General features: G+C 41.3%; 1 protein-coding gene across 4 annotated transcripts in view; it reads right to left on the bottom strand.

Moving 5' to 3' along the window:
* RABGAP1L (RAB GTPase activating protein 1 like) overlaps positions 1-27,821 on the bottom strand; it is a 146,452-nt gene that overhangs the window by 42,809 nt on the left and 75,822 nt on the right. For 3 of the 4 annotated variants that reach the window (XM_083621572.1, XM_083621573.1, XM_083621574.1), the window contains 4 exons: positions 20,414-20,488; positions 18,795-18,920; positions 13,502-13,645; positions 10,494-10,535 (listed from right to left, as the gene is read on the bottom strand). In XM_083621572.1, coding sequence (XP_083477698.1) covers positions 10,494-10,535; positions 13,502-13,645; positions 18,795-18,920; positions 20,414-20,488 — 387 coding nt within the window. Of the gene's footprint in view, positions 1-4,057; positions 4,623-10,493; positions 10,536-13,501; positions 13,646-18,794; positions 18,921-20,413; positions 20,489-27,821 lie in introns of those variants that run through there. The other variant, XM_083621575.1, reaches the window with a different exon arrangement.

Below are 27,821 nucleotides of genomic sequence, written 5' to 3'. Positions count from 1 at the left end.
GTCTCTTTCTGGGAAGTCAAAAGCATATTTTTAGATAATGCAAACAGATTGATGTGAGTGTCAATATAGAAATTTGCAAAACACTTATAAATAAATAAATAATACATATGCCAAGAAATACACACTAGCTATAATCAACAACATTCTCTCAATATTTAAGTATTAGTTAGTTGTGCTAAAAACAATATACAGGCTCTTAGCTTTGAGAAGACTTAATTTAAAACAAAGCTCAGCCTCCAAATTTGCAAAAGCTTTTAATGTCACTGAGTATCCAGAGCAAATTTCAATTAATCTAGGATAATCAGAAAGTAATTCCAGATCGGAAAGTACAACATGTAGGAAGCCATGAGCAATAGCACATTTTAAGACAGTACACACTGAAACAGAAAGGCAACCCACTGTATCTCAAACAGCTATGAGAGAAAGGAATAGGAATCTTCTGATAGAACCATTTGTCACTGCTGGGGTAACAGTGATCATCTTGTCTTGCTCAGTTGCTTTATGAACACAGAAGGAACAAGCCCCAATATCCCCAAACCTCATGAATGTGTGCTGCTAAATAAATTTGGCAAGAGAATTACAGAGGGGGTAATGGAAGACAGCTACCTAATTTGTTTTCAATGATAAATCATTATTTCTTTCCAAACTGCCTTCTTAAATCTGCTGACTGCAGCTCTGATTACAAAGAAAGGCAACATAAACAGTAGTGATACTTTAACTGCCCTATTTCAGCTCAGAAAGCAGCTCTCAAACAAAAAAGACGCATAACCAACTAGATTTTGCCTTGCCTGTGATCAGGCATTGAATTAAATGGGATAATTCCTGTTGCCTCAGACTTGTACATTCTCTCCCCAGCCTTGTGGTTCTTACCTTTGCTTCCCATTTCTCAATCAACCATAGTTTGCTTGGTTCAGATTAAATAGCAAACTATGGTTGTTGTTGTTGGTGGTGTTTTAAAAAAAGGAAGAAGTAGGAATCACATGATACTCAGACTCCTCAGGGTTTGGTCACATAATGCCAACCTGTGGTTTAGCATGATGTGCAGGCAGGTTGTAATTGCAATGTCTTAAATTTTCTGGCTTTTTTTCTTAAATAGAGTTGTTAATAATAATGTCTATGAATGTTAGAGAGAATGGGCCTATATCAGTTAAGACATCCATGGAATTATTTTGAGCACCAGCAAAATTAGCCTGAAGTGTGTAATATTTGAATGTTCTTTCTCCCTCTCTCTTTTATACATATCAGGAACACTAGAAAATCTCTGGTATGTATTTAAAAAGCAACAGTATCAGGCTGCAGGTATAGCGGTAAAAACCTACAATATTCAGGATATATTTTCGTGCACAGCACCAACTTTGTGGCTCTCTTAGTGGGAAGTGTATGGCGATAGAATTGGGGGGGGAGGAGAAATTACTCCTCCTCACCCCATGTAGAAAACCTAAATTAAATGACTGGACTGCCAGACTGAACATTTACAGGGATCCCTGGAACTGGCTGGTAGTGGTGGGGTAGCACAAGTTTTCAACTGAGCCCCAAAATCCCATTTAAAAGTCCTAGAAGTACCTGGCATGATACTTCATAATTTGTATGTGGAAAACATAAACTTTGGAGCATGTAAAACACTGGAGATGTGATACTGAGATAGTAGGTTTCATGTATATCTGACTGTATTGCTTCAAGATTACAGTTTTTTTCAGCTGATCAGGGAAGCCACAGGTGAGCCACCACAAAATCTTTTATATGCAATCTCTTTTTTGAGAATGTCAAGAAATCTACTGATGGAATTATATGGTTGATAAGGGGAGGATCTTTAACTATTACCTTTCACAGAAATTCAGTAGTTATAGGATGAGTGCAGGAGACACCGGAAACTCACTAAATGGGGGAGGGGGTAGCAATAAGCCAGCAATTCCTGCCCACTGTACTGGAATCAATGTTATTCAAGGCTTGTGAAATGGACACCAAAATGACAGAACAACATAAGCAAGTGCAAAGCAATAGAGACTGGGACAAAACCCCTAGATTCACAATTGCTTTAATGGGCTCTAAAATAATGGTTAAATGCTTCAGAAAGATGGTACGACAGTGGAAAGCTGACTGAAAGCATCAACACAGAGGACTGAAAGAGTGAAAGGGAGATAGGACCAGAGGACAGGAACTATTAGGAAAAGGGCTAAAAGAGAACAACATAACATGCACCCATGACATGACTGCATCTAGAATACGGTGTCCAGCTCTAGTTGCCCCATTTCCAAAAGGCATCACAGAACTGGGAAAAGTCCAGAAAAAGGAAACTAAAATGATAAATGTTAGGGTACCTTCCCTGTGAGGAGAAAATATAAAGGTTGGTGATTAAAACATGCACAAGGTGGAATATGACAGATGTTTACAAAATTATGGATGGTGCCTAAAGGTTGCAATCCAACGAAATTTACTGATGTCTCAGATAAGAAAATAGAACACAGATGGAATGATGGCTGCTAGCTTAAGTGGCTTTAAAAAAAATACAGGACAATTTTTCCTTATCTTTCTGCAGCTCTTCATTATGATAGCTCAATGGAATCACCATGTCCAGAGGCAACATCCCTCAAATAGACCTGAATGGGAGATACTGTGGACCAACTGTAGAAGGCCCTGCTTGTGAGCTTCTAGAGGCTCCTGGTGGCCGTTGTTGGAAACTGAATATTAGCCTAGACAAGGCTCTGGCTGACAGTCTGGTTTTACATTCTTATGAAGATAATTGAGGTTCTTCCCCTAGATTTACAAGGTTGTTGAATTGCACCAAGAAATACAACATCAAATCTCACATTTTAAATGCTGACGAAGTTTGTTGAGGGAAGCTGCTGAGGTAAACAAAACATCCCAGGTTCCACCCACAGGTGATGGTATCTGATCTGAATTTGTATTCATATACATTATTTTTTTTGTAGACGACTAAGTTGTAGCTAGTAATGTGTGTCCTTTTTCAACCTGGTATACATCATATTGACAAGACTTGTGGCAAAACAGATTCTTAAACATTTTCAGGACAGACAAAGCAGCAGAGGTGCTCTTCTATTTAGCAACAGTATCAGAGTAACATAAATTATTGCATGAAATAAGGAAATTTTGAAACCACTGAAAGTCTTAGGCATCTGATGGATTATAAACCAGACAATTAAAAATTGCAACACCATCAAGTCCTGGATATACATACTGAGAGTCAAAAACAAAGAGCTTATGGGTTTTGTTTTGGCTTGATTATTTTTTAATATACTGTGAAGATGATTTAATGTCATTTGGGCAGTGTATAAAGTAAACTGATGGAATAAATACCTGTGGTGCTAAAAATTAATATCTAGATGAACTAAAATAATTTTAGGGATAAGTTTGGATCAATCAAACCTGTACGATTTGCCTGTCATTTGCAGTTCTGAAGGTTGTATGTCTTAACTTCAGGTTACATGGACATAGTTAATTTGTTCTAATTGTTAAGAGAACATTTTTTAATAATTTCAGATCAAAAATTTCAGCTTATCTCTTCCTACCAGCCCTATTCTCATAATCAATGACACAAACATTTGATTTGCACTATTACTGCTTACCAAGAATGTAGAAAAGATAGTTTGCACCTTAGTAATATGGCAGAATAGATCATGCTGATGCTAATAATGATGCTGATAACATCTGCAAATTGCAAAGGCCAACAGCTAGTACAATGAATTTGATGAGGTTTAAAAATAATGGTGGTAATAATAATAATAATAATAATAATAATAATAATATCAAGTCTTAAACATTTGAGGGTGCTAGAAAATCCACTGGAAAATCAGATTCAACTGTGACAACATTGGCAAGAAGAGGGGAGGCAATTTTCGACTCAAAAGGTAATCTAAGCCAGTTCCCCAGCCCGGTGTCTATAAGGAAGACGACCAAGAGTCATTATGTCCTAAATTCACTGCATAAAATAGGGTTACCCTCATGCAACCACCCATGAAATGGATCCTTTGAGACAGCTGAGTGTTAATAAGAATGGCAGATTTGCTATGCGTCTATTTCTAGAAAACCAGAATCTCACCGCAAGAAGCCGGGGAACAAACAGGCGATGCCCCATTCCCAGAAGTTCCAGCACTCGACAGGCATACTCATTCACAAGCTTGCTTCTTTCATCATGTATATCCTGGGACTTTCTGATGGGTGGTGCAAGCTTGGGAGCTGGGGTTGGGCAAGGCACCCCTTCTTCCATCAGCAAAAAACAGCAAGTATCCAGAGTGAGAAGCACTGTTCCCTTAAGCCACAATTTCACACAGTGGTTATTATCGGAGCCAGCTTTAGGTCTCTGAAAGACCAATACATTTACTGTCTACACCGGGGACTTTCAGGTACAGGCTCAAAAAACAGAAAACATCTTTGCTGAAAAGCACAGAAGAAGCTGCCAATTCAAAAAAGACAAAAACTTAAGAGATGGATCTAAAAATGTCTGAAAACAGGGGAAATGGCAGAGAATGATGCAGAAAAAAGGCTGCAATGGCCCAGCCTGCCTGTGAATGTGTGTAAGAGCAGACAGGAGCAGCAGCAAGAGCAAAAAGCTCAGGCCAGTTGTAAAGCTGCAAAGAGAAAAGGGATGAGCTCATTGCAATCCTAGATTCGTGACAAGCGTGTCTAAGCTGCTGCTGCCGCCTCTCACTGTGAATCAGTAATGAAGGGGTAGAAAAGGAGGGGGAAGGGAGAGGCGGAGGTAGGTGAATGAGCATGCAGAGGGTGTCTCAGAGGAGAATGCTGTAATAAGAAGCCAATAGTGAGCTCTTGGACAGATGAGCTCCCCTCCCAATCCACCTTCCGTCTACATTAGTCTGACAGCTACCCAAGCCTGCAGACACATTGTAGTCTCAGTGTCTCTTGCTTGGAAGAAGTCAGACTGATAGCCACCCAAAATACTGGCCTCAATAAATATCTGCTTTCAAATAAAGATTCGATCCTGCCTAGGCATACCAAAGCGGAGGGAGAGGAAGGGAGGGGAGACCCATCAGTCCCGCCCAGATTGCTGTACGAATGCAAGACCAATGGAAGAACAAAACAGCTGGGCGCTACTGATGCACAGACTGAAATGGCATAGGCTGTATTCCTATTCTCTGTACAGCACTAAGTTACAGCTTCCATGGTGGAAAAGCTTCAGAGCAGCTGTGGGCGGGGAAATAGAGAACTGCTCTAAAAACATAAAATAAACATACTGGGTAAAAGGAGCAATACTGATTGGAAAATGTGATGTAGCAAAACTGTTGAGTACTTAACTTCAAAGGATAGTTTCATTGTATATGCAAATATTATTAGCATACGGGACATTTAACCCACGTTTCACAATACTGATTTTTTTTCTGAAATTGCTAAACATTCAGATGTAAATCTAATCTAACAAATTTAAAGTGCCAGATTATTTAGATTTCATTTTCTTTTCTTCATTGTAATCTGTTGTCTATAAAGACATTATATTTGTAGTCACCTTGTTTTTAACAACATCTGTATTTCACATTAAAAAACCTATGGCCTGTCGATAACCCATGAGCCACATATTACATGCCCATATTGTCATGTCACAGATTTCAATGTGGCTGGGATAAAATCAGATGTCTCTGTTTCCTAAACAAAGATTCTGCTTGATTTGCTTATATTAGCCATGACCCAGACACACAGACACACACAGTCACCATGACCATGTGTACCATAATTTACCAAGAATTCACCTCAATAAGGGGAATGCTGGATTCTGCATATGAAACTGGTTTGACTTATATTCTGGGTGGTGAGTGGACATTTTTAATTTAAAAAAACGACCCCTCCAACCAGCCCTGCCCCAATTTTGGGGGGAAAGATACACCACCATCATGTGACTAAAGATGAACACCTAAAACAAAGGTTTATCAACAAGGAGAAATTATTTAGTTAAAGTATATTAAATCCAGCATATTGCCGAAGACAAACATAGATGAAGACTGGTGATTTTCTGGAATGGAGCAGAAATTATCTTATCAAAGAGTGATTACAAAAAGCAGTATGGGTATAGCACAAGATCAGATAACCACAAACACCTACATGCAACAACTCTTCAGAAAACAGTGTTGTGAATTTGCTGATTATTGTAAATGAATTTTTCACTATAGTTCTGTCTAACTTGACCGTATAATTCTTGATTCCATTCCTAAGCTTCATGCCATTGCTAATAGGATAAAATCACAACAATTCTACTTATATCAAGGCAGCAGGCAGGTCTGTTCTCTCCCCTAGCTTACTGTTCAGCAAAACCCCAGACTTAAAGGATTAAAATGTAAAGACTCTGAACATAAACTTGCCCTATGTGATTAAGATGCCATTCTATTTCTTGTTGACCCTGAAACTTCATTAAAATAATAACCCGCCCTTCACCCTAAGATTGAAGGCCAGGCTGCAACTATTAAAACACAATGTTAAAAACAGTTTAAAACCACTGTGAATAAAGATCCTCTCATCCATGACGTGATTACGGATGAGAATGTCGATCTGGCCTGCATCAGTGAGACCTGGGTGGATGAGCAGGGTGGAGTTGGTCTCACCCAGATGTGCCCACCTCGGTACTCAGTGCAGCATCAGGCAAGACTTGAGGGTCAGGTAGGGAGAGTTGCAGTGGTCTATTCTCTCTCTCTCTCCCTGTCCAGTCTGGGGCGGGAGGGAATCTAGTGTGTGTGTTCCTGGCGTTGAGCAATCAGGACAGATTAGGGATTCTGCTGGTTTACCACCTGCCTTTGCTGCCCAGCAGTCTCCCTGCCTAAGCTGGAGGCAGTGCTGAAGACTCCCAGACTGTTGGTTCTGGGGGGCTTCAACATCCATGCTGGCTCTGGGGTGGCTCAGGACTTCATGGCTGCCATGATGACCATGGGGCTGTCCCAACATGTCAACGGCGCAATACACGTGGCAAGCCACACTCTGGACCTTATTTTCTCAACTGGGCAGGAAGAGGGTGATCTGAGGGATATTGACATCAGTCCCTTATCATGGTGAGATCACTTCTTGATGACCTTTAGGCTTTCAGCACCTTTTCCCCTCTGGAGAGGCAGGGGACCTATTAGGATGGTCTGCCCACAGAGACTGATAAGATTCAGTGGGCTTCCAGACAGCTCTGGTGCTCCTGTTGAAACTCTGGCTGACCCTCTGGAACCACTGAATGACTTGGGCCAGTGACACGATCACTCCTGTGTGCCCTTTTTCACTTTATGAAGCCCATTTGGCTCCCTGGTATACTGGAACACAAGTGGAGGAAAAATCCGGTTGAATGCAATTGGAACACTTGAGGGCTCATCATCAAGTCTACCTAGTGGCAGTGAAGGCTGAAAAGAAGGACTACTTTGCTTCCTCCATTGCATCCTCATTGTGCCATCCAGCAGTTTCCGGGTAATGCATTTTCTGGGTAATGCAGAGGCCCATTACAGTCTGGCCCAAAGGAGGTGGCAGAAATAACAGCAGCTCACTGTTACTTGTTTGAAAAGCATTTTGAGGATAAAATTGCTTGCATCCATCGGGACCTTGCCTCTGCTGTTACAGCTGATGAATCTCAAGGGGTGTCCAGAGCACAGTCTAAACCTGTTGTGTTGGACGAGTTTCAGTTGGTAAGGCTCAATAATGCAGACAAGAGAATGCCCACTCTTGGGCCATCATCACCCTGTGCTAACATCCTATTTCAATTACAAACTGAACTCAACCACCCAAGTTCACTAATAGAAAGAATGGTAAAAAAATTTAATTTAAACCTATACCCCACAAACTAGGAGGCAATTAGAGGGGGGCAGGGAGGGGGTTAGCAAGAAGAGGAAACTTCAAGTATGGAGAGGAAGAATGAACCATCTTCTTCAAGCCCATAACAATTTTTAGTAAGTCTGCTGGAGGGGGGGGGGGAGATCAGAGATCAGGGATGGTGGGCTGCATGATGTTAAGTTAGGAAAACTCCCCATTCCATTTACCACTTTCCAAATGCCTCCCACACCAATCTGCTATATAGCTATAACAATCTCAGATTTGGATGGTGGTGGGAAGACTCTGTACATGAATCACACTTGCGCTCTGATTTCTAAAACAGCCTCCGCAAAGTACAGAGTTCCTGGGTGAATGGCCGAGCTTAAAATATAAAACTGGATCTCAGGAAAGGTTTACATATACTATCGCCTTAAAAACTTATTTGGTGGCACAGTCTTTAGTAACCAAGAGCTCACTTCATCAGTTAGGAACACAGGAAGCTGCCTTGGTTCATTAAGGTCAGTATGATCTACATCAGCATCTCCCAATGTGTGTGTGTCATGTGCAGCTGTGTCACGGGTTTCTTAGGCAAACCCCAAATACTTACTGTGTGTAATCCTTAACTGGCATGATAAAAACCTCTTAAAAACTTTTTGTTTCGTTGCAACATTATGCTGCATTGTCATTTATAACCAAACATCAGAATCACTCAAGTCTTCATTTTAATACTTGAGAGCTGCTCCTTAGAGAAGACCTAAGGTCCAAACTTCATGTGACAGTAAGTTCAAGAGCTTCCAGTCAGAATGAACTCAGGCTTGCAAGGGAGGTTAAAAATAATTTTGAAAGGTTTCTTCAGCTATGTTGAAACAAGAGGAAGAACAAGCAAGTGGTAAGTCCCTTGCATGGAGAAGATGGAGAAATGTGATTGGGTAACAGAGAGACGACAGAACTGCTCAACACTTACTCTGCCTGTTGTCACCCAACAGGAAAGCAATGCCCAATCTTGTGATAAGGAGGGAGCTGCAGCCCAAGATAGGAAAAGAGGCAGTAAGGGAGCACCTAACTACTTCAAATGAATTCAAATCTCCAGGGCCTGGTGAACTGCACCTAAGGGTACTAAAGGAGCCTGCTGATGAAATCTCAGAGTCTCTGTCTATAATCTTTGAGAATTCTTGGAGAACAGATAAGGTCCCTGTGGACTGGAGGCAGGCAAATGTTGGCTCCATATTCAAGGGGGGGGGGGGAGAGAGAGAAGGCCCAGGTAACTACTGACCAGTGAGCTTGACATTGATACCAGAGAAGGCCCTAGAACACATAAACAGTCTGTGAGCACTTAGGAAACAATGCTGTGATTACCAAGACTCAGAATGGGTTTCTCAAAAACAAGTCATGCCAGACGAATCACAAGTTTAGTAGATCAGGGAAATACTGTGGATGTAGAATTTATGTTTGAAGACCCCGATGGAGGACATTCTGGCCACCACCTCACATATGGTTAGAGCTTCCTTTCCCCAACTTAGAGAGTTACCTGTAAACTGAGCTTTTTGTCTGCTAAAGTGAGGGCAGGGGGCATCTGCTATTCTTGTTCTGTCTGTGCTCCCTGCGCACGCACACACACACACACACACACACACACACACACACACACACCAACCCTTCCTTGCTAGTTTCCTGGAGTGATGTTTTCAGTTATTTTTCAGGAGGTCTCTTTTCAAGGATCATTTAAGGGTTGAAGAATTGTCTGCCCTGCCAGTTAGTCCGGTGAGAGGGATGACTCCTCCCCTCGTGAAGTACCCTACCTGAACCTCCAGGAGGAAATGTCACCCCTATCAGGAATATCCCCTATAAGGATCTTGTTTCATTCACAGTGAAACAAATGTTCATTTTCTCAAAGCACCTTTGTCATGGCACATGGCACTCTGCTTATATCTCAGTCTCTTTGTGCTGACTACCACTTCAAAAAGGCACTGGAGAGTAAACTGCAAGCAGGACACTGATACACTTATTCCATACATCTGCTTCATTCAATATAGTATTTCATTCTATCTAGTGCCCAGCTAGATGCAACAGCTCTCATCCCTATAACAAACATATAGTCACCTAGGGGGAAAATGCATATAATATAGTGCTTGTTCCCAAAAAGTGCCAGCAAAGGCCCACAACCAAGGACATAGCAACGGAGATCTCACTTTGCTCTACAATTGCTACTACTTCCTTTCGACCTCCCCAGTATGAACAGCAATGCTTGTCTGCTAAGAGACTTCCAAGAGTTGCAAGGGGCACCTTATCAATTTCAGTCAGGCCAGCAGCTTCTTTTGTAGGGGGAAAGGCCACATTACTATAGCTCTTCTCCGATACAGAATACTTCATATACCTATTTGCCTTCATGAACCTTTCATGCCAAGAAATAGTTTTATAAAATAATTGTTGCTCACACTGAAGTTTCCTATAATACGAGAACTAGCTTCTGATTCAAATCCCTGTAATGAAATAGACTGCCTGATATAAAACTTCTATGAACTGTATGGGCAGGCTTCGAACAGCCACCTAGCTATGGTGAATAAAAGCTACCTCCGAATCACAAGGCAGGGAAGCTTTTATAAATTGGCAGGGAGGCTATCAAGGAGCAACAAATGACAACACAAACATATGTGGTCAGATAGGCTAGTAAAGTTGTTGTGAGTAATTTTTGTCGAGTTACTTGTAAGGCTGTGAATGGACATAAAACCTGGAATTACACAAAAATGACTTACCTTTAGGAGAGCCAGTGCTACATTAAAGATTACATTCAGACCCTGAAAAAGAGAAATAAATGGTATTGATCCTGTTTATAAATTTTAAAAACAGGAACACCCCAAAACACAAATATTTAAGAACTACTTCTGTGACCAAGCAAAATTAACACAAATATCAAACCTAGCAACAAAACTGTTCCTAGGCTATTATCATTACTCTACAGCTAAGTCATTGTGGCTTACCTGTGAAAAAAGGATTTGTGAATACAAAACTAACACATTAAGGAGAAGTCTAGACTAAATAACTCTTCTTATCTAGTTTTCTGCATATAGGGTCATTTGTTTATCCTTCTGTTGTGTGATCCCCACTTTTAGTTTAAAGCAGAACAGCTCAGGGACAGTATTTTTGCTTCATCTGGTGTTTATTTTCAAGGAAGGGTGGATTAATAGTATTCATAAATAAATAAATAAAGTGATGCTAGATTAGAATTCTGCACAAGCTCTCACATATGTTAGGCTCACATGGCTCCTCCTCCCCATATGACCCATGATCAGAAACATAAAACTTGCACTGAGTGGCAATTCAGAGTTTGCCCTGGAACCAGGACTGCTAACTATGATTGGCTGCTAAGTGTGATTAGAATATTCCAAGGGCAGAGTGCAGAGGGGAGAGGATGTAAGTGACCTCAAGGCTCATGATTTAGCAGCCAGCTCTAGCAACTTACAAATGGTACTGGCCACAGTCTGGTACAAAATTAAACATGCTAAAGTGGTATTCATTTAAACAGGGTCACAAATACAAAAGGAATATTTTTTAATCATATAGTGTAAGCAAACCAGATTTCATCCACTAGATGTCAGAATTGTAACAGTAATTAAACTCCAGTAGCCAGCAGCAGTTACTTTACATATCCTGAACATAATGTGTCACAGGTCTTTACATACAGTACAACAGGGGTCGGTGAGGTTTACCTCGCCTGGGCCGGTTCACTCCAGCGGAGATCCCTCTGTGAGCCAGAACGCACGCATTTTTCCAATGCCGGCGTCTGCACAGAAGCGATTTCCAGCGTCTGCACATGCACAGATGTGATTTCCGGCACTGTGGAAGCGAGTCCCCGCACCACACTGCGTCGGTTTAGAGCAGCACGCGGGGACTCACCAAGCACGCGGCTTGGTTCAGGGGCAGCTCGTGGGCTGGTTAAACGACCCCGTGGGTCACTTGTGGCCCATGGGCCTTAGGTTGCCAACCCCTGCAGTACAAGATGATGAATGATAATGGCTCAATTCAAACATAAAACCAAATAATGGTTTGCTGATCAGCACTGTCGCTGTGGGAGCACACATTCCCTCCTCCTACCCACGTGGAAGCCTTAGTCATAGTCTGCTGGACTATACAAATTAGTAAAACACACCTCAATCAATGCCCAAGCAGTATTTCTCTGAGCTGTTACAAACATGTAACGTGGCCAAACCCCACTCCCCCAAAACAACTTTGTACATTTTGAAAAACTGCAGAATGGGTTGGTATCCTCGTAACTATTTAGGTCTCTTTGTTAAAGCTCCTTAGATTTCTGTTTGTCACTTTCGTTTAATTAATATATTTTGTGCTGCTGCTTTAGGCCATATACACAAATCAGACACAAATGCCCTTTAGACATTAGATTTTGAGGAAAGGGTACAATGCCAGTTCTTCTACATACTAGGTTCATTTGTAGCGCTGGGCAATGTCAGGTTTTCACCACACCAACGTTACATATCACCACAGCAACCAAACACCGCAGCCTGGTGATACACCACAATGTCGAAACAACAAGCTGCTTTGGCCCTAGCCAGTATGAAGACCAGAGCGATGACAGCTTCACCCAGCTGTGTAACATGGGTGAAACCACCGCTGCTCCTGAGTCCCTCTGCTACTAGCGGCCTGAAGCTGGTAGCAGAGGACTCAGGAGCAGTATCTGTTTTACCTGCAATATACCCGGGTGAAGCCCCCATCACAGTCTGCCCCTCATACCAGTCCTGAGCAATGTATTGATACATCACCCAGGCCTACTCATTTGTTCATTTATGTCTCTGGGACCTGCAAATCGTATTAGCAGTGCTCTGCTCTTATTTCTGTATAAGGTCTATGACTCTTTCCAGTCTGAACGTTGAAAGGTAAACTAAAGTGTATGAGGCAAACTGATTTAAACTTCATAGTGTGTATGGGGGTGGCACTTTGAAGCAGCCGAAACCACGTTTTTAGAAAGCAGATTTCTCCTTTAACAAGTAGCCTCAATTATTCAAATAAATCTTATAGCAGAGAAAGGGCATAAAGTCAGAAAAATTATCCCACAATCATTCCAGTTCTTTTTTTTTTTTTAAGGCAACTTTGGGAAGAGGTTATACATAGCACCTTGCTGAATGGAACAATCCACCGCTTTCTTTCCCGACGTGTACTGTTGTAGGGTATCTCCCAACCTCCCTAAAGCCAATTTGGGGGGGGGGGTTATATGAGAGGAGAGGGGAGAAAACCCTGTTGCACTAGCAGGAGCCATTGCACTACAGATGGCAGAGTAACCCACATTATTCTAAGACAACAGAGTGCTGTATTTTTCGCTCTGTAAGACGCACTTTTCCCCTCCTAAAAAGTAAGGGGAAATGTGTGTGCGTCTTATGGAGCGAATGCAGGCTGCGCAGCTATCACTGAAGCCAGAAGAGCAAGAGGGATCCCTCTTACTCTTCTGGCTTCAGGGATAGCCACACAAAGCCTCTTGACCGCAGAGGGAGTGCTCCTCCCTCTTCGCTCAAGAGGCTTTGCGTTGCTTTCTTATTTCTTGTTTTCCCACTCTAAAAACTAGGTGCGTCTTATGGTCGGGTGCGTCTTACAGAGCGAAAAATACGGTAAGTGTAAGAGCATTCCCATATAATATTCTCATTTAATACAAGTAGTCTTCCTTCAGATTCAATAACAAAAGTAAGCTCAAGAAAAGTGGCAATTCATTTCATGCAAAGCAAGACTCTTCAGATTGAAGGTGGTTTTATTTTACCTCACAAAGGAGTAAATCAATTATGTGGAAGACCATGCAGAGTGGGAACTTGGCAGTGAAGAGGGTGAGAAACCACTGGGATGCATACATGTGAGCTTCCAAGTTCTGTTTCAAGAAATGGTTATACAAATCCGGAAGCTGCTCCTAGAGGTAAAAGAGAAAGTTGACTCCATCTTCTGCTCTCTGAAGTATTTATTTCTATGTAGGTTTCTAACAATGAAATAATTCATTACAGATGCTAGCATGCCAAAAAACATTTTAAGTTGATACCTGTTTTGCTATCCTGCTGCTTATTCTACTAATATACCTACAAACACATACATTTTCTTATGATTTATTTCTGTGACACCTGGAGGGAACTCAACAACATTGGGATGGCGCCTCCTCCGAGAGCAGACATGCAGGGTCCACAGCTAACCAAAAGAATCAGGGTTGAGTAATTAAATCACATGTACAGCAAAAGCCACCAGCTCCTCCTGTAACTGGTTAGTCTCAGAAGGAAAGAAGGTTCGAGCCCCACACTGGACAAAAGATTCCTGAATTGCAGGGGGTTCGACTAGATGATCCTTGTAGCCCATTCCAACTCCTGGGAGTCTCAGAAAACAGAAATTCACTATATGGGAAATTCTATTTCCTCATGTGGATCCCAGAGGACTCTCAACAACACAGGGTTACATCACAGCAGTATACATTCTGGTTTTTTAATATTTTGTTTTTCATCTTCACATTTTACAATATAATCACACATCTGAATTTACAGATCCAACTGAAACATCCAATCATTGACACCCCCCCCCTTTCTGCGGTTACTTATGTTAAATATTTCCCACCACATTTCCAGTTAATATCTATCTACTAGTCATCATTTATGTTGTATTTCAGTTATTCTCACTGCACGCTTTTATGTTAGTGATTTAAGTTGTTTACAATAGTTCTTCAGATAATCAATAAATTTTCCCCATTCTATATCAAAACCTCACTCTTCTTGATTTCTTAACCTTCCGGTAAATTTCGCCATTTCTGCACACTCCATCAGTTTTTGTTGCCAAACTTCCTTAGCTGGAACCGATTCTTCTTTCCATCACTGGGCATACAATGTTCGGGCAGCCATGGAAGCATACCTAGATAAGTTTGCTTTGTTCTTTGTGTACATCTAAACCTATTATTCCTAAAAGAAAAGCTGGGTGTTTTGTTTTTTTTACAAACGTTATCTTCAGCATTTTTTCCAACTCATGATATATCATTTTCCATTATGCTTTTGCTACCTTGCAAGACCACTACATATGAAAAGGGTATCCTCTTTCTCCTTACACTTCCAACAGGTATCTGATTCTGACTTATACATTTTTGCTAATTTACTGGGCGTCAGATACCATCTATACATCATTGTCATTTAATTTTCTTTTATCCCATAACATGCAGTAAATTTCATATCAACATTCCACAGTCGCTCCCACTCTGTCATTTCAATATTATGACCAATATATATTCCTCGGTGTATCATTGATGATTTCACCTGTTCATCTTTTGTTTGCCATTCTAACAGCATCTTATACAGTTTAGACAATGATATTATTATTATTATTATTATTATTATTATTATTATTATTATTATTATCTAACAGGTTTCTTTCTAATTGCGATGTTTGAGTCGAAAAACCATTCCTCTTACCTAATTTAAATAGTTCACTAAGCTGATGATACTGCAGTCAACTTGATACCAAGTTGGTAACAGTATACATGGACTTCTGAAAACCAGAAGTTATTACTTTACAATCCTTCACATTTTTTTAATGCTGAAAGCAGAATCTGCTGAGCAAACAGAATAAATTATATAAACCTTTGCAAATGTGTGGACCAAGGCCTAAATGTCCTCATCAGGAAAACTACCTTGAAAGCTGCCAAAGCAGCTGCCACACTTAGAGAGTGGGCTGCAGTACCCACCAGTAGCCTCTTGACCAAGCTCTGACTGGCCAAGACAATAGATCATGTCATCCACCAATAGATGGTTGCTTTAGAGACTCTGGTACCCAAACATCTGTTCAAGAAGGAAATGAATAGGGACTCTTGTTTTCCAAGGGTATGTCATCCTATCTAAATAGATGTGAAGCGTCTTAGTCATATCCAGCTTGTGCCAGTCTTGTTCCTTAGGGTGCACTGACTTAGGGCATAGCCAAAGTAGGGATATTTCCTGTGACACATGGAAAAGTGTGTCAATTTTGGAATAAAAAAGGAATGGGGCCTAGAGCCTACTTTGTATGAAGAAAGCACAGCTGGGAGTTTCCCAATAAGATCTGTACTCTCCAAGCTGGCAGAATGGCTCCCCGGAATACTGTCTTATGCACAAGCACTGTCAGTGAGCATTTAGGGTCATGACATAAATGGTAGGCCCAGGAGAATGATGAAGACCCAGCTGAAATTCCAAAAAGGAAATCTATGAACTGAAGTGATGGTTAAGGAACCATTTCACAAGCCGGACAAAGCGATGGAGCCCTTCTCCTTATAACCTAGAATGCTTGCCAGGGCTGAATGTTGCTGCTTAATGTAGCTGGTACTGAAGCCCTTGCCTAAGCCTTTACTGTTTAAATCCTAAAACCTATTTGAAAACTGATCTATAGTCTTGCCACTCCCATGAGACTTCCATTTGCAGTGTTTATCTGGATGGTACAAGGTCACATTCCATTTCTTCCACTGTTTACAGATTACTGATAGAGCTGCAGCCATAAATAACTCACAGAGTGTATATCCAAACTGCGCCATTAAAATTCCACTCTGGAGTCCTTCCTGGGCACACAATTGAAAGCAAGATCTTCTCTCAAATTCTCTCAGCCTCTTTACCACATCTGTTCGGCAGCAGTTCATTCCCAACTGCATTACTCCATCAGCACTCCTAGTTCAGTCCAGGAATAATTTTAAGTCCATTCAGCCTCGGTTTGGGGGGGGGGGATCTTAGTAAAACCTTGTTAAATTCTTTGCTGAACATAAATCAATAGCCTTCCCCCCTCTTTTCTGAAGTAACAAACAGAATAGCACAGCAGCGGCTACACATGTCTCTTTCATTTTGCAGGGGAGGACAAGAAGAAAGGAGACCATTTGAAAACCACAAGAAAACACAAAGCACCTTGTCCTCCCCCTTCCTTTCCTGGCTGTTCTCAAGCTTCAAAGAAAACATTCAGATACCTTCAAAGAACCAAGCCCAGTCCTTTAGGCAGCTGACTGGTTGCAGCATTAGCATTAGCATATGTTGGTCCAGGAGTGTGTCTTGATTAAAGCCAATTGTCCAAATTAAGGAGGAACCAACCACAAATTATGCCGGAGATGGAGGCTCCTCCATGGCAGGGACACACTCCCAGGTCGTACCCGCTGTGCATTTCAAGTTGGCAAACACAGGCTTGTGCGGCAGAGCGGGATTCAGTGAGCTCCTCAGAACCCACTGGGGAACACTGCCAGGATTTTTGCCTCATAAATCCTGGCTTTCCCCTTCCTGAACCTTCCCTTCGCTGCCTCCAGAGGGCAGCGAGGAGCAGCCACCATTGACTCGTGACATGACCGGAGACCCTCTTCAAGAAATCTTTGATGGGTTTAGAGGTTAAGTCGGAGTCAGCCAGCACCTCTGCCCAAACAGACAGCCCTGACAAAAAATGAATTTGTGACCAAGGTCTGAAAGACTCCAACTGGCACCTCAATCCCCCTGAATAAGGTGAGGCCTCCACACTCTTATTACAGGGATCTCTAGGTCCACCTTCATAATCTGTGGGAATCACTGCTATAGAGGTGAGGGCAGCTATAGGTGTATCCACCAGCAGCACCTTGAATTGTGACGTAACCTTGCCAGGGAGAAAGTAATGCCTTCAGGTTTGAGTTTAAAAAGATTCACCCACTCTGTCTTTCAGATATTTCTGAATGATTCTGGAAAGCAAACCAAGAGACATTTTGGTGGACCTTGCAGGAAGGCTGCATGTGTTCCTTTGGGATACGGAAACCTCTGAAAGCTGGAGAACGAAGCATACCTTTGGCAATAAGGTAGGGAACTACTGAGGTAGGAAGGATATGTTCATAGCTAGAGACCGTCTCAGTATCTTTTTCTAAGAGCTCACTCTACTCCCATCCTTAAGGACTGGATAAAAATGCCAGGGTTAAGTTACTTCCCAACCTTTGATTGTAGTGGGGCAAGAGAGTTTACTTGGTTTTTCCATTTCTCATTCCCTTCCATCTGAGTGGATGGCTTTGAGGTGGCCTTGAGGCTTTGGCTTGCCTTGGTGGACTCAAGACTGCTAAGAGGAGCCTGTGGAGGAGCTGGTGGATTAAGACCTATGACCCTTCTTACATTTCTGTCTGGATCTGCCTCCATTCTTTTTGTATTTGTGCTTTTTTATATTTTTTAATATTCACGATCTCTGAAACTCATAGCAAGATAGGGGTGGGGAGCACCCCTTGAATGTCTTGAGCCCACAATTCCTTCACTGGCCCCAACTCTCTGGAAAGGAGGCACTTGCAATACTCACCCACACCAATTCTTGGCACCAAAAACGTATTCTGTGTGCCGAGTGTCCTCTTCCCTACCCTATAGGAGAGGAGAGATGGCTGGACTGCCTTCGTTTGATACTGCTTTCTTTGACTGAGTTATAGAACTGATGGGGACTTCCATGATATAACTGCACCTAACCCTGGACTCTCCCACCCAACCCAGTGCTGGGAGTGGGATAAGGATGCAACAGCAACTACCTGTAGTTTCCCTTAAGTGTCCTTGTTACCCTTTTCTATCAGGGGAGGAACAGAGAAGCAGAAATATAAACTTAAATTAAAACTAAAGGCAAAAGGTTCTGAATCCAAGGCTGGCCTGACAGGTCAGGGTGGTCTAAACCTCTGGAGAAGCAAGATGTATCCTGCCATTCTGTTCCAGTGGAGACACCATTCCAGTGTTGTCAAATACCCCTGGGGAGGCCCAGGAGAACACTTCAATTATACCAATAAAATGTGGAAGTAAATTTAAAGATGTATCATTTCTTCTTTAGAGAGCAGGAAGCTAGGATATAATAAAGACAATATGCTATTTCTGTATGGAGATAACCTTTCATATGAAATAGATTATAATTTTCCAGTTAAACAAATGCACTGAGACCAATGGCAGTCCTTTTACTGAAAGTAACTTCACAAAATAATGTATGCACAAGAAATGCACACTTGTTTCCACACACATCAGTTCTCAGGACAACACTAAAGGTTTCAATGGTCCCATCCCTTGGTTTAACATTTTTATAATGTAAAGATGAATTCCTGAGCCAGAGCTTACCTGTATAAGTTTCTCCAACTGGTAAAATTTGCTGCGAAGATCTTCTAAGTTGTTTTTATAGAGGTCCCGCAGGCCATAGTCATACATTATCCTCACCAGCACACAGAATGCTTGCTCTTCAGGCATCTGCATGGAAACCATTTAAATGAACAAAGTGGCCCTCATGTGAGCTCTGTAATGCTTTAGCCCTAGAATGTATTGTACATAGAGGATTATATGCAAAGAGTGCAAAGCAAACAAACAAAAGCATTTCTCTAAATATTGCATTTAGAAATTACATTTGATTTTGTGAACAGCAAGTTCTATTATTCTATAAATTATGGGCCTTACAATACATGCACCTGCCATTTTAGTTATAGTACTAGTGATGCTGCTGAAGTGCAAGTTTTCCTAGCTGACAAAATACAAATATATTTCAAGGTGAACTCCCTCAAACCTGAAAACAGTCTTCTAAACCTGTTCTATAAGCACAACGGGAGCCCTACCTGATAAAGTGTTTCTGTCCTAGTGACAGAGAATAAAGCTAACAAGCAAGTTAAGCATTTGTGCAAGTTTAGAAATGGAGCAATAAGACCAAGGCAGTCAACTCTCCACCTTCTGATCTTACAAATTCCAGGTTCCTAAGTAAACAAATTCAATAAATAACAATGACAGATATAAAGGTAGAAATCCAGAAGTGTGAGCGCTGTCCAGTGTGTTTCATAGAGGGTTACAGATCCATCTACTCAAAACTAACTTTCTCAGGAAAGGAGCGTGAAGAACTGAAGCAAATTGTGGTGACAAGAGACGAAGTTATAGGCTTTATAGGCAAATTAAAATCTAAGCAATCATTGGGTCCTAACAATATCTACCTGAGAATTCTTGAAGAACTCAAATATGAAATTGCTGAAAACCGTACAAAAATATATAACTTGTCTCTCAGATCAGTTTCCATACCCACAGACTGGAAAGTGGTAAATTTATCACCAGTTTTTAAAGGGGGATCCATGTGGGATAGTTAGCTTAATATCTGCTCTGTGAAAACTGGTGGAAATAATTACTGAATATAGAATTATCAAGCATTAAAAAAAAAAGTTTTGTTGAGGAACCAACACAGGATTTACCTTTGCACAACCTATCACAAAAATCTTTTAGAGTTTTAGAGAGCATAAAGAGATGGATGCGCCAATACATAATGTGCCCCATGGCCTTCAGAGTTAGATACAACATGCCAAAGACTCACAAGTAAGCTTTGCAACCATGGGATGACAGGCCCTCTTGCGGATCAGAAAAAGGTTAAAGAGTAGGAAGCAGAGTGTAATAATAAATGGGCAATTCTCACAATGGAGGGGCATATACAAATGTGGAATGCGTATTACGTAGCACCTGTAACAGTACCAGTTCTGCAAATCAAAGCAGTCGAGTGGGCAAATATGGGAGTGGGAAACGGAGGAAGCTAGAGGCAGCTAATCAAAGAACAAAGTAGTCCTGTTCTAGTTTCATTCTGGACAAAAGGAAGCAGCAAGAAAATAGGATTAAACAGGAAAGGGAATCTTACAAGTATTTGAGATATGGAAAGCAAAAATCTTTTAACTGCTTTTGCTCATTAAGCAAGAACATCATTTCCATGGTGTACTCACGTGCAGCAGCAGAACAGCAGCTAGAAAGGAATGACCCTGGCAATAACCAATTTCTTCATCATACACTGAATATGCCTGTAATAAAAAGACAAGTTTTATTACAATAGTGAATAATGTCAGTCCATGTTCACAATTCAGGTGATGGTACAGAGAGCAATGAGGTCTTTCCAGAATGGCCTGTTCTAGTGCTTTATTTAAAAAGGTGTAAACTTAAAACTTAGCCTGCGACGCTCCACTGCTATGACAGACTAGGGTTGGACACTGAAGTTGCAGGCAGTTGTCATGACTTGTCCACAAAGTGTTAATATGTTAAACATTACATTACATAAGCCGGCATCAATGGATCAGAGGCCCCTTCCCAGCCCTTGCCCATCCCTCAGATAAGGGAGTAGCTGACAGGCAGACAGCATCAGAAGCCTCTCCTTCCCCAGCTAACTGAACCATAATGAAGGCTTCAAAGTTTCAAAGCAGATAAACATGTATGAGCTCGTTCTTGCAGCAACTAACAATTAGCCCAGGAGTTATCTTGACTACCAATTTCACCATTTTGAACTACGCAGGCAGCTGTGAATCACAGAATCATAGAGTTGGAAGAGACCACAAGGGCCATCGAGACCAACCCCCTGCCAAGCAGGAAACACCATAAGAGCACTCCTAAAATATGGTTGTCAAGCCTCTGCTTAAAGACCTCCAAAGAAGGAGACTCCACCACACTCCTTGGCAGCAAATTCCACTGTCAAACAGCTCTTACTGTCAGGAAGTTCTTCCTAATGTTTAGGTGGAATCTTCTTTCTTGTAGTTTGGATCCATTGCTCCGTGTCCGCTTCTCTGGAGCAGTAGAAAACAACCTTTCTCCCTCCTCTATGTGACATCCTTTTATATATTTGAACATGGCTATCATATCACCCCTTAACCTCCTCTTCTCCAGGCTAAACATGCCCAGCTCCCTTAGCCGTTCCTCATAAGGCATCGTTTCCAGGCCTTTGACCATTTTGGTTGCCCTCCTCTGGACACGTTCCAGTTTGTCAGTGTCCTTCTTGAACTATGGTGCCCAGAACAGGACACAGTACTCCAGGTGAGGTCTGACCAGAGCAGAATACAGTGGCACTATTACTTCCCTTGATCTAGATGCTATACTCCTATTGATGCAGCCCAGAATTGCATTGGCTTTTTTAGCTGCCGCGTCACACTGTTGGCTCATGTCAAGTTTGTGGTCAACCAAGACTCCTAGATCCTTTTCACATGTACTGCTCTCAAGCCAGGTGTCACCCATCTTGTATTTGTGCCTCTCATTTTTTTTTGCCCAAGTGCAATACTTTACATTTCTCCCTGCTAAAATTCATCTTGTTTGTTTTTGCCCAGTTCTCTAATCTGTCAAGGTCGCAGCAAAACTCTGCAGTCTTTTGGCACTGGTTTTTATCGGTCAGGGCATACTTAATCACTTGCATCGGATAAATTAAGATTCCTGCCCCAAAATATTATGCAGCTATAAATAAACTATAAATCTTATGGTATCTTAAAGACTCTTTTTTTTTATAATGATATTTTATTGGATTTTAACAAAACAGAAAAAAAAATTACAAAATCTTAAACAATAAATTCAACACAAAAAACATAGAAAAAACATAGAGAAGAAAAACAAAAGAGAAGAAAAAACAAGAAAATCAAAAATCTCTCTTTTCAATTTCTCACCATTTTTCCCTTTTTAACTTATTTTCCTGACTCCCTCCCACCTCCCTCTTTGTATTCCAATTAACGATATGTTCAGCAAATTCATACCTCTTATCTTACCCTTGATTATATATCCCCATATAATATCCTCATATTTTCATTTATAATCAAGCCGTTCTTGCCAATTCTTATTTCACCTTATTACTCAAACCACTTCTTTTTTACAATAATTTCATTGATTTCATTAATTTTATCTTGTCCTCAAATCATTAAACTTTCAAAATTTAGACTAAATTTTGCTAAAGCCAATTACATCCTTTCCAACATCTTTTAATATTTCATTAGTATTGAACTAATTCCATAAATATAGATTAATTACACAAGACATTTCTCATTCTAGATTAGTCCAGCGCCCCTTTTCCTGGTTCATGGCAATGTCAGTCCATATATCATTATATCCTTATCAGTCAGGCGTCCTGAAGTCAGAGGCCCTCAAATCATTTCCAGGCCCCTTCTGCGAGTTTTCTTGTTCCTGTTTGTAGTTACATACATCCTTGATCCCTGTTGAGTTCTTTCGCCTTTCCTTCTCTTTCTCCTTGGGGGTCCAATCACCGGGTGATTCCGTACAGTAACATTCTTCCTTTCCTTTTCTCCAATTGTCCAATTCCCCGGTGTTGCACTCCTCAGTGTTTAGTTTGTAATCCAAAAAGTAATTGTTCCGAAAGAATTCTTCCACTCGTTTCACAGTCCCACCAAAGATAAAAATTTTCTTAACTCCAAAGTTTGGCCAGTGTCCTCCAAAATCCATCCTCTGTGTCTTTTGAAATACATTCACAATCCCATCCATCTTTCTCTGATCTTGCAGTTGCCCTATTGAATCTGTCTCCTGCATAAAATGTTGTACAGTTTCTGTAGCTGCATTTTCCATTGGCACCTCTTTACTGACTTTAGCTGTATTGTCCCTCTTTTGATTCATCAAAATCATTTTCTCCTCCAGCTGACGCAGCCCATCAAATATTTTGTTCAGAGCAGATAAGACTTCCTCTCTATTCATTTCTGTCAAGGTCAGGGAGCTGGTCCCACGATCTAATTTTCCCTGATACAATGTTCTCTTTATAACTGAAAAACAGGCACACTGGCTGGCTTCCTCTAGGGGGTGTAGTTACTTTTGGCATCCATCTTTAAATTGTATCCAACAAGGAAAAATTCCTTTCGATTTCCAGATACTTTATTTCCTTTCAATATAGAACAAACAGGCAGAAAGCGGCTTTGGAATTATTTTTCCCTTTTCCAGTTCTATATATCAATTTTTCTATTTTCTATTTGTAAATATCACCGACCGTTTCTTTCCTGTCAACCCCAGGTTAGGGACAGTGGAAACTTATTTTCTTAACTTTCTCTCTGCAGGCTTAAAAAGTCAAATTTCCCCCCCTTTCCTCCTGCTGTCAAGGGGGGTTTTGATGGTTAAAAATGCAGGAACCTTCAGGGTATCTGTTTTCCCGGCTTTTAGCTTGTAAAATCTTTGCTTTGATCTTTATACAAAGGACGGGAGGTGGACTTCCTTTTTACACCTTCCCGTTTCAGGTCAAATTCCAGGCTGTATTTTCATGCAAAATTTTCAATTGTCCTACTCACGGGTTGTTGTTTAGAATCCGAATTGTCATAGGAAGAAGGACAGCGCTCTCCGACAACAGCTGTGCAGCTTCGCTCCGCAGAGATAGCGATTGACTCTCAGCACCACACCAACCCCCATCTCCCTCCGGAGCCCTTTATAGGGTTCCTTTGCCAAACGGGGGGGCGCAAACGGTGCCCGCCGAGTCCCAGGTCCGCAGGCTTCTTCCGCCTGCGGTTTTTAAAGAATCCCCGCTTCGCTGCAGCGGTAGGACCCGATTTCCACGGAGCTGTCTCCCTCTGAGTTAGAGGGAATCCGCCATTGTCAGAGGCGCCGCCTCCAGGAAGTCCCTTAAAGACTCTTGGCTAATGAAGATACCTTATGCACCAGGTGAATTACTATTATCCCTAATAAATACTATTTCCATTAGAAGCAGGGAGCGGGGATCACAAAATGTCATGGACTGACACCAAGGCAGAAAAAGTTCACTGAACAAATGAAAAGGAAGCAGCAATTAAGTATATGTGTATGCATGCAGATAAATCTGAAAGTACGATTCAGTGAATAAAAACAGACTACATGCACGCAGAGGAGGAACTCAGGAAGGATGTCTAATGAGTTGGTTAACAGGGAAGATTTTGGATGCAAAGTCTGCAACAGGTAAAGTGGTAAAGGGTGAAGGCAGCCTACACTTTGGGAGATACCGCAAACATGTAATTCCTTCCTCTCAAATCCTTTTTAAAACAAAATTATGGCACTACTATTCATGATTTTGCTTGGATAAAGTTTAAAGTTAGGGGATGCGGTTGGCGTTGTGGTCTAAAACCACTGAGCCTCTTGGGCTTGCCAGTCAGAAGGTTGGCAGTTCGAATCCCCACAACGGGGTGAGCTCCCGTTGCTCGGTCCCTGCTCCTGCCAACCTAGCAGTTCGAAAGCACGTCAAAGTGCAAGTAGATAAATAGGTACCGCTCTGGTGGGAAGGTAAATGGCATTTCCGCGCGCTGCTCTGGTGTCGGTGTTCTGTTGTGCCAGAAGCTGCTTAGTCATGCTAGCCACATGAACCGGAAAAATTGTCTGCAGAGCAGACAAACGCCGGCTCCCTCAGCCTGTAAAGCAAGATGAGCGCCACAAACCCAGAGTCCTGCGACCTTTTTAAAGTTTTGATAAGCCAAAGTACCATATTTACTCAAGTCTAATGCACCATCGAATCTAAAGTGCACATCAATTTTCAGAACCTTGAAACAAAAAATATTATTTGCTGGCAAATGTAAAGGTGCCATCAGATCTAATGTGCAATTAATTTTTGCAACATAATTTGGTCAAAAAAGGTGAGCATTAGATCGAAGTAAAGATGGTTGTATTTTTCCAGGTGCAAAATTCATTGCCAAACATAGAGAAAGAGACATTAAAAAACTGCTTTATTTCTTTAGGAATCTGGGACTAATGAATTAAAGCAATCTGAACACTATAGTGCTGTGATATTTCTTCTGCTTGCATTGCATTGCCCAAGGACTTCATCTATGTTTGAAATAAATAATATCCTTTTACTAAAACATGATGAGAACAGGGAGCCCAAGATAGGAGTGTCCTTAAACATTTGTTCCTTTTTCCCCACCACATCACATTATCCTCTTGCGTCTGAATAGGCTATTACTACTGTTCATAATTTTGCATTGATGGTAGCTTCATCCATTGTTACAACCCCACGTGGACAAATTTCCCAATAAGGTAATAAGAACAAATAATTTTACTCTTCACTCCTACCAAGCATCCAGGTAAGACAGGAAATAATTACTTTTAAAGTTCAAGTGATATTTGTGATCAAAACCATTTGGATCTCTGAAACAATCTCTGATAAGAAAAGCTTATATTTTTCCTTGAAATGACAGAATTCTTCTCTGATCAAAAATACTACATTCATTACCACATTTCTTCTGACAAGCCCTAAAATGATTCTAACTGGCAGAATTGACAAGAAAGTTTTTTTTTTAAAAAAAGAGCGAATACATGTGGTCTTTGAATGAATGCTTTTTACAAGCACAACAATAGGTACTAGTATTTAAATATATAAAGGTTAAAATTCTTTCCCCTTCATCTTCTCCATACAAAGACAGCAGTGTTTCTTCAAATGGAAAGACAGACAATGGATGCAGAAATTTCCTTTGCTAAATAAAGGATGCCACCTTCTGTGCTACTGTTTTCCATGTGGCATCAGAATGAACTTGGTTTCAAGGCAACACAGGCAAGGCTAAACCATATAATTTTGCAAAGACACCTAGGTGGTAAGAAGAGAAGACTATATAATGGTTTGCGCCTTGCCTGATAATACATGGCAGATGTGTCATCTGTCAGCAAGCAAGATTTTTAATGCCAGGAAGCCATGGGAGTGTTCTTGTCAGTGTTCCAAATTCAAAGTAGGAGCAACCTTGTTTTGTTTGGACCCTTCTATACAGAACCTAAACTTTAAGTGAACACCAGAATTTGACATCTTTGCAGACTAGAACACAAAATGTTTAAATTGTATAATAGTTATGAGCATGGGACCTGACTAGAGACTACAAAAGCGCATATATATAGAGAGAGAGAGAGAGAGAGAGAGTTAAAATCAAGAAGGTTCTACCCATTGTTTATCAGAGAAAAGATGACATGAATTCTGAATCAGTATCGCACTGGTTAGTTAAGACTATAATTATTAATTCAGTATTAATTCAAATCATATGAACACATGTCTATTGTTCAAAAATCTAAGAGCAGATTGTGGAAATCCACAATAATTATCTACAGTATAGTGGGCGGTATTTAACTACTTTTTACTCAGGAATACCTATTACAATTAATGGACTCACCTTATGACTAAGATAAGTCCATTAATTTTAACAGATCTATTCTGAAATTAATGAACTCATTTCAGTGGGTCTACCCTGAGTAAAATGTAGTTATCATCCATCATGTCCAGCAACACACCCTGAGCAGACGTAACTGAGATTTTTGCAGTCAACCATCCTCCTTCTAACTTGATAACTAAGGTGCAAGGTAGGAACATAAGATGAGCCCACAGGATCAGGCTGTCATGAAGTAGTGATCCTGTCAGTAGCGTAGCTAAGGCTTTTGCTGCCCGGGGCAGTGGCTGTGTTTGCCGTCCCTCTCGCTGTTCCTCATGCAGGAGTCCTGTCAATTTGCCACGGTCCTCCCCTCCCCTCTGCCTGTCCTTCCTTTCTCTCCCCCCAACCCCGCTTCCCAAGGGGTGGGAAGGAACTCAGTTCCTGTCACCTCAGACTCCACCTCTTCTTTGCTTTACTTAATGCCTCATCATGTTCTTTGTTTCTCTTGCTTCAACCACAGACAGAGCTCAAGCACCTATTCCTGCCTGGCAAAAGCACCCAAGAATAGTGCAAAGCAGGAGCAATAAGGGAGGATGTAATCTCTCATACCTGCATGCTACTTCTGTGAACAGCCATAAGTACAGTACTCAAGTACAGTGGATTTAGGCCGTTGGGCCTTTTCGCAGCCCAACTAAATCCTACTTAGGGCAGACCCTTTGAAATCAATGTTTGGATTTTTAATTCATTTCAGTGAGTCTACTCTGAGTAGGCTAGCACCCAAGGCAACCGTGTGTGTGTGTGTGTGTGAGAGAGAGAGAGAGAGAGAGAGAGGAAGGGAGGGAGATATGTAAATTTACATAGCAGGAGGAGGGCAAACGAGGGCTGAGAGCAAATGTAAAAAGGATGGGACAGCTGCATATTCCTGCATTCCAGAGGGCTGGACTAGATGATCCTCAACAGGGTCTCTTCCAACTCTACAATACCATAATTCTAGGGGAAAGGAGCCAAAAGGGCAAAATCGCTTCCCAAAAGTGTCTTTCCACGTGAGAAAGGATTTAAAGCGAGGAAGGAAACAGTTAAGCTGGGAGATGTGGAAAGGTCGGAGGGGGAATGCATGCACACACACACACACACACACACACACAGAGAGAGAGAGAGAGAGAGAGAGAGAGAGAGAGAGATGAGAGTTTAGAGAGACAGACAGACAGACAGAGAAGGAGGAAAGAGTTGTCCTGTTAATTAGTTTGCAATTTCAAAAACACAGCCCATTACTCAAGAAAAGAAACCCATAAATACCTGAGTG

Source organism: Podarcis filfolensis, assembly GCF_964270895.1.
Source record: "Podarcis filfolensis genome assembly, chromosome: 6".
Classification (NCBI taxonomy): domain Eukaryota; kingdom Metazoa; phylum Chordata; class Lepidosauria; order Squamata; family Lacertidae; genus Podarcis; species Podarcis filfolensis.
This window is presented reverse-complemented; position numbering and strand designations above follow the sequence as displayed.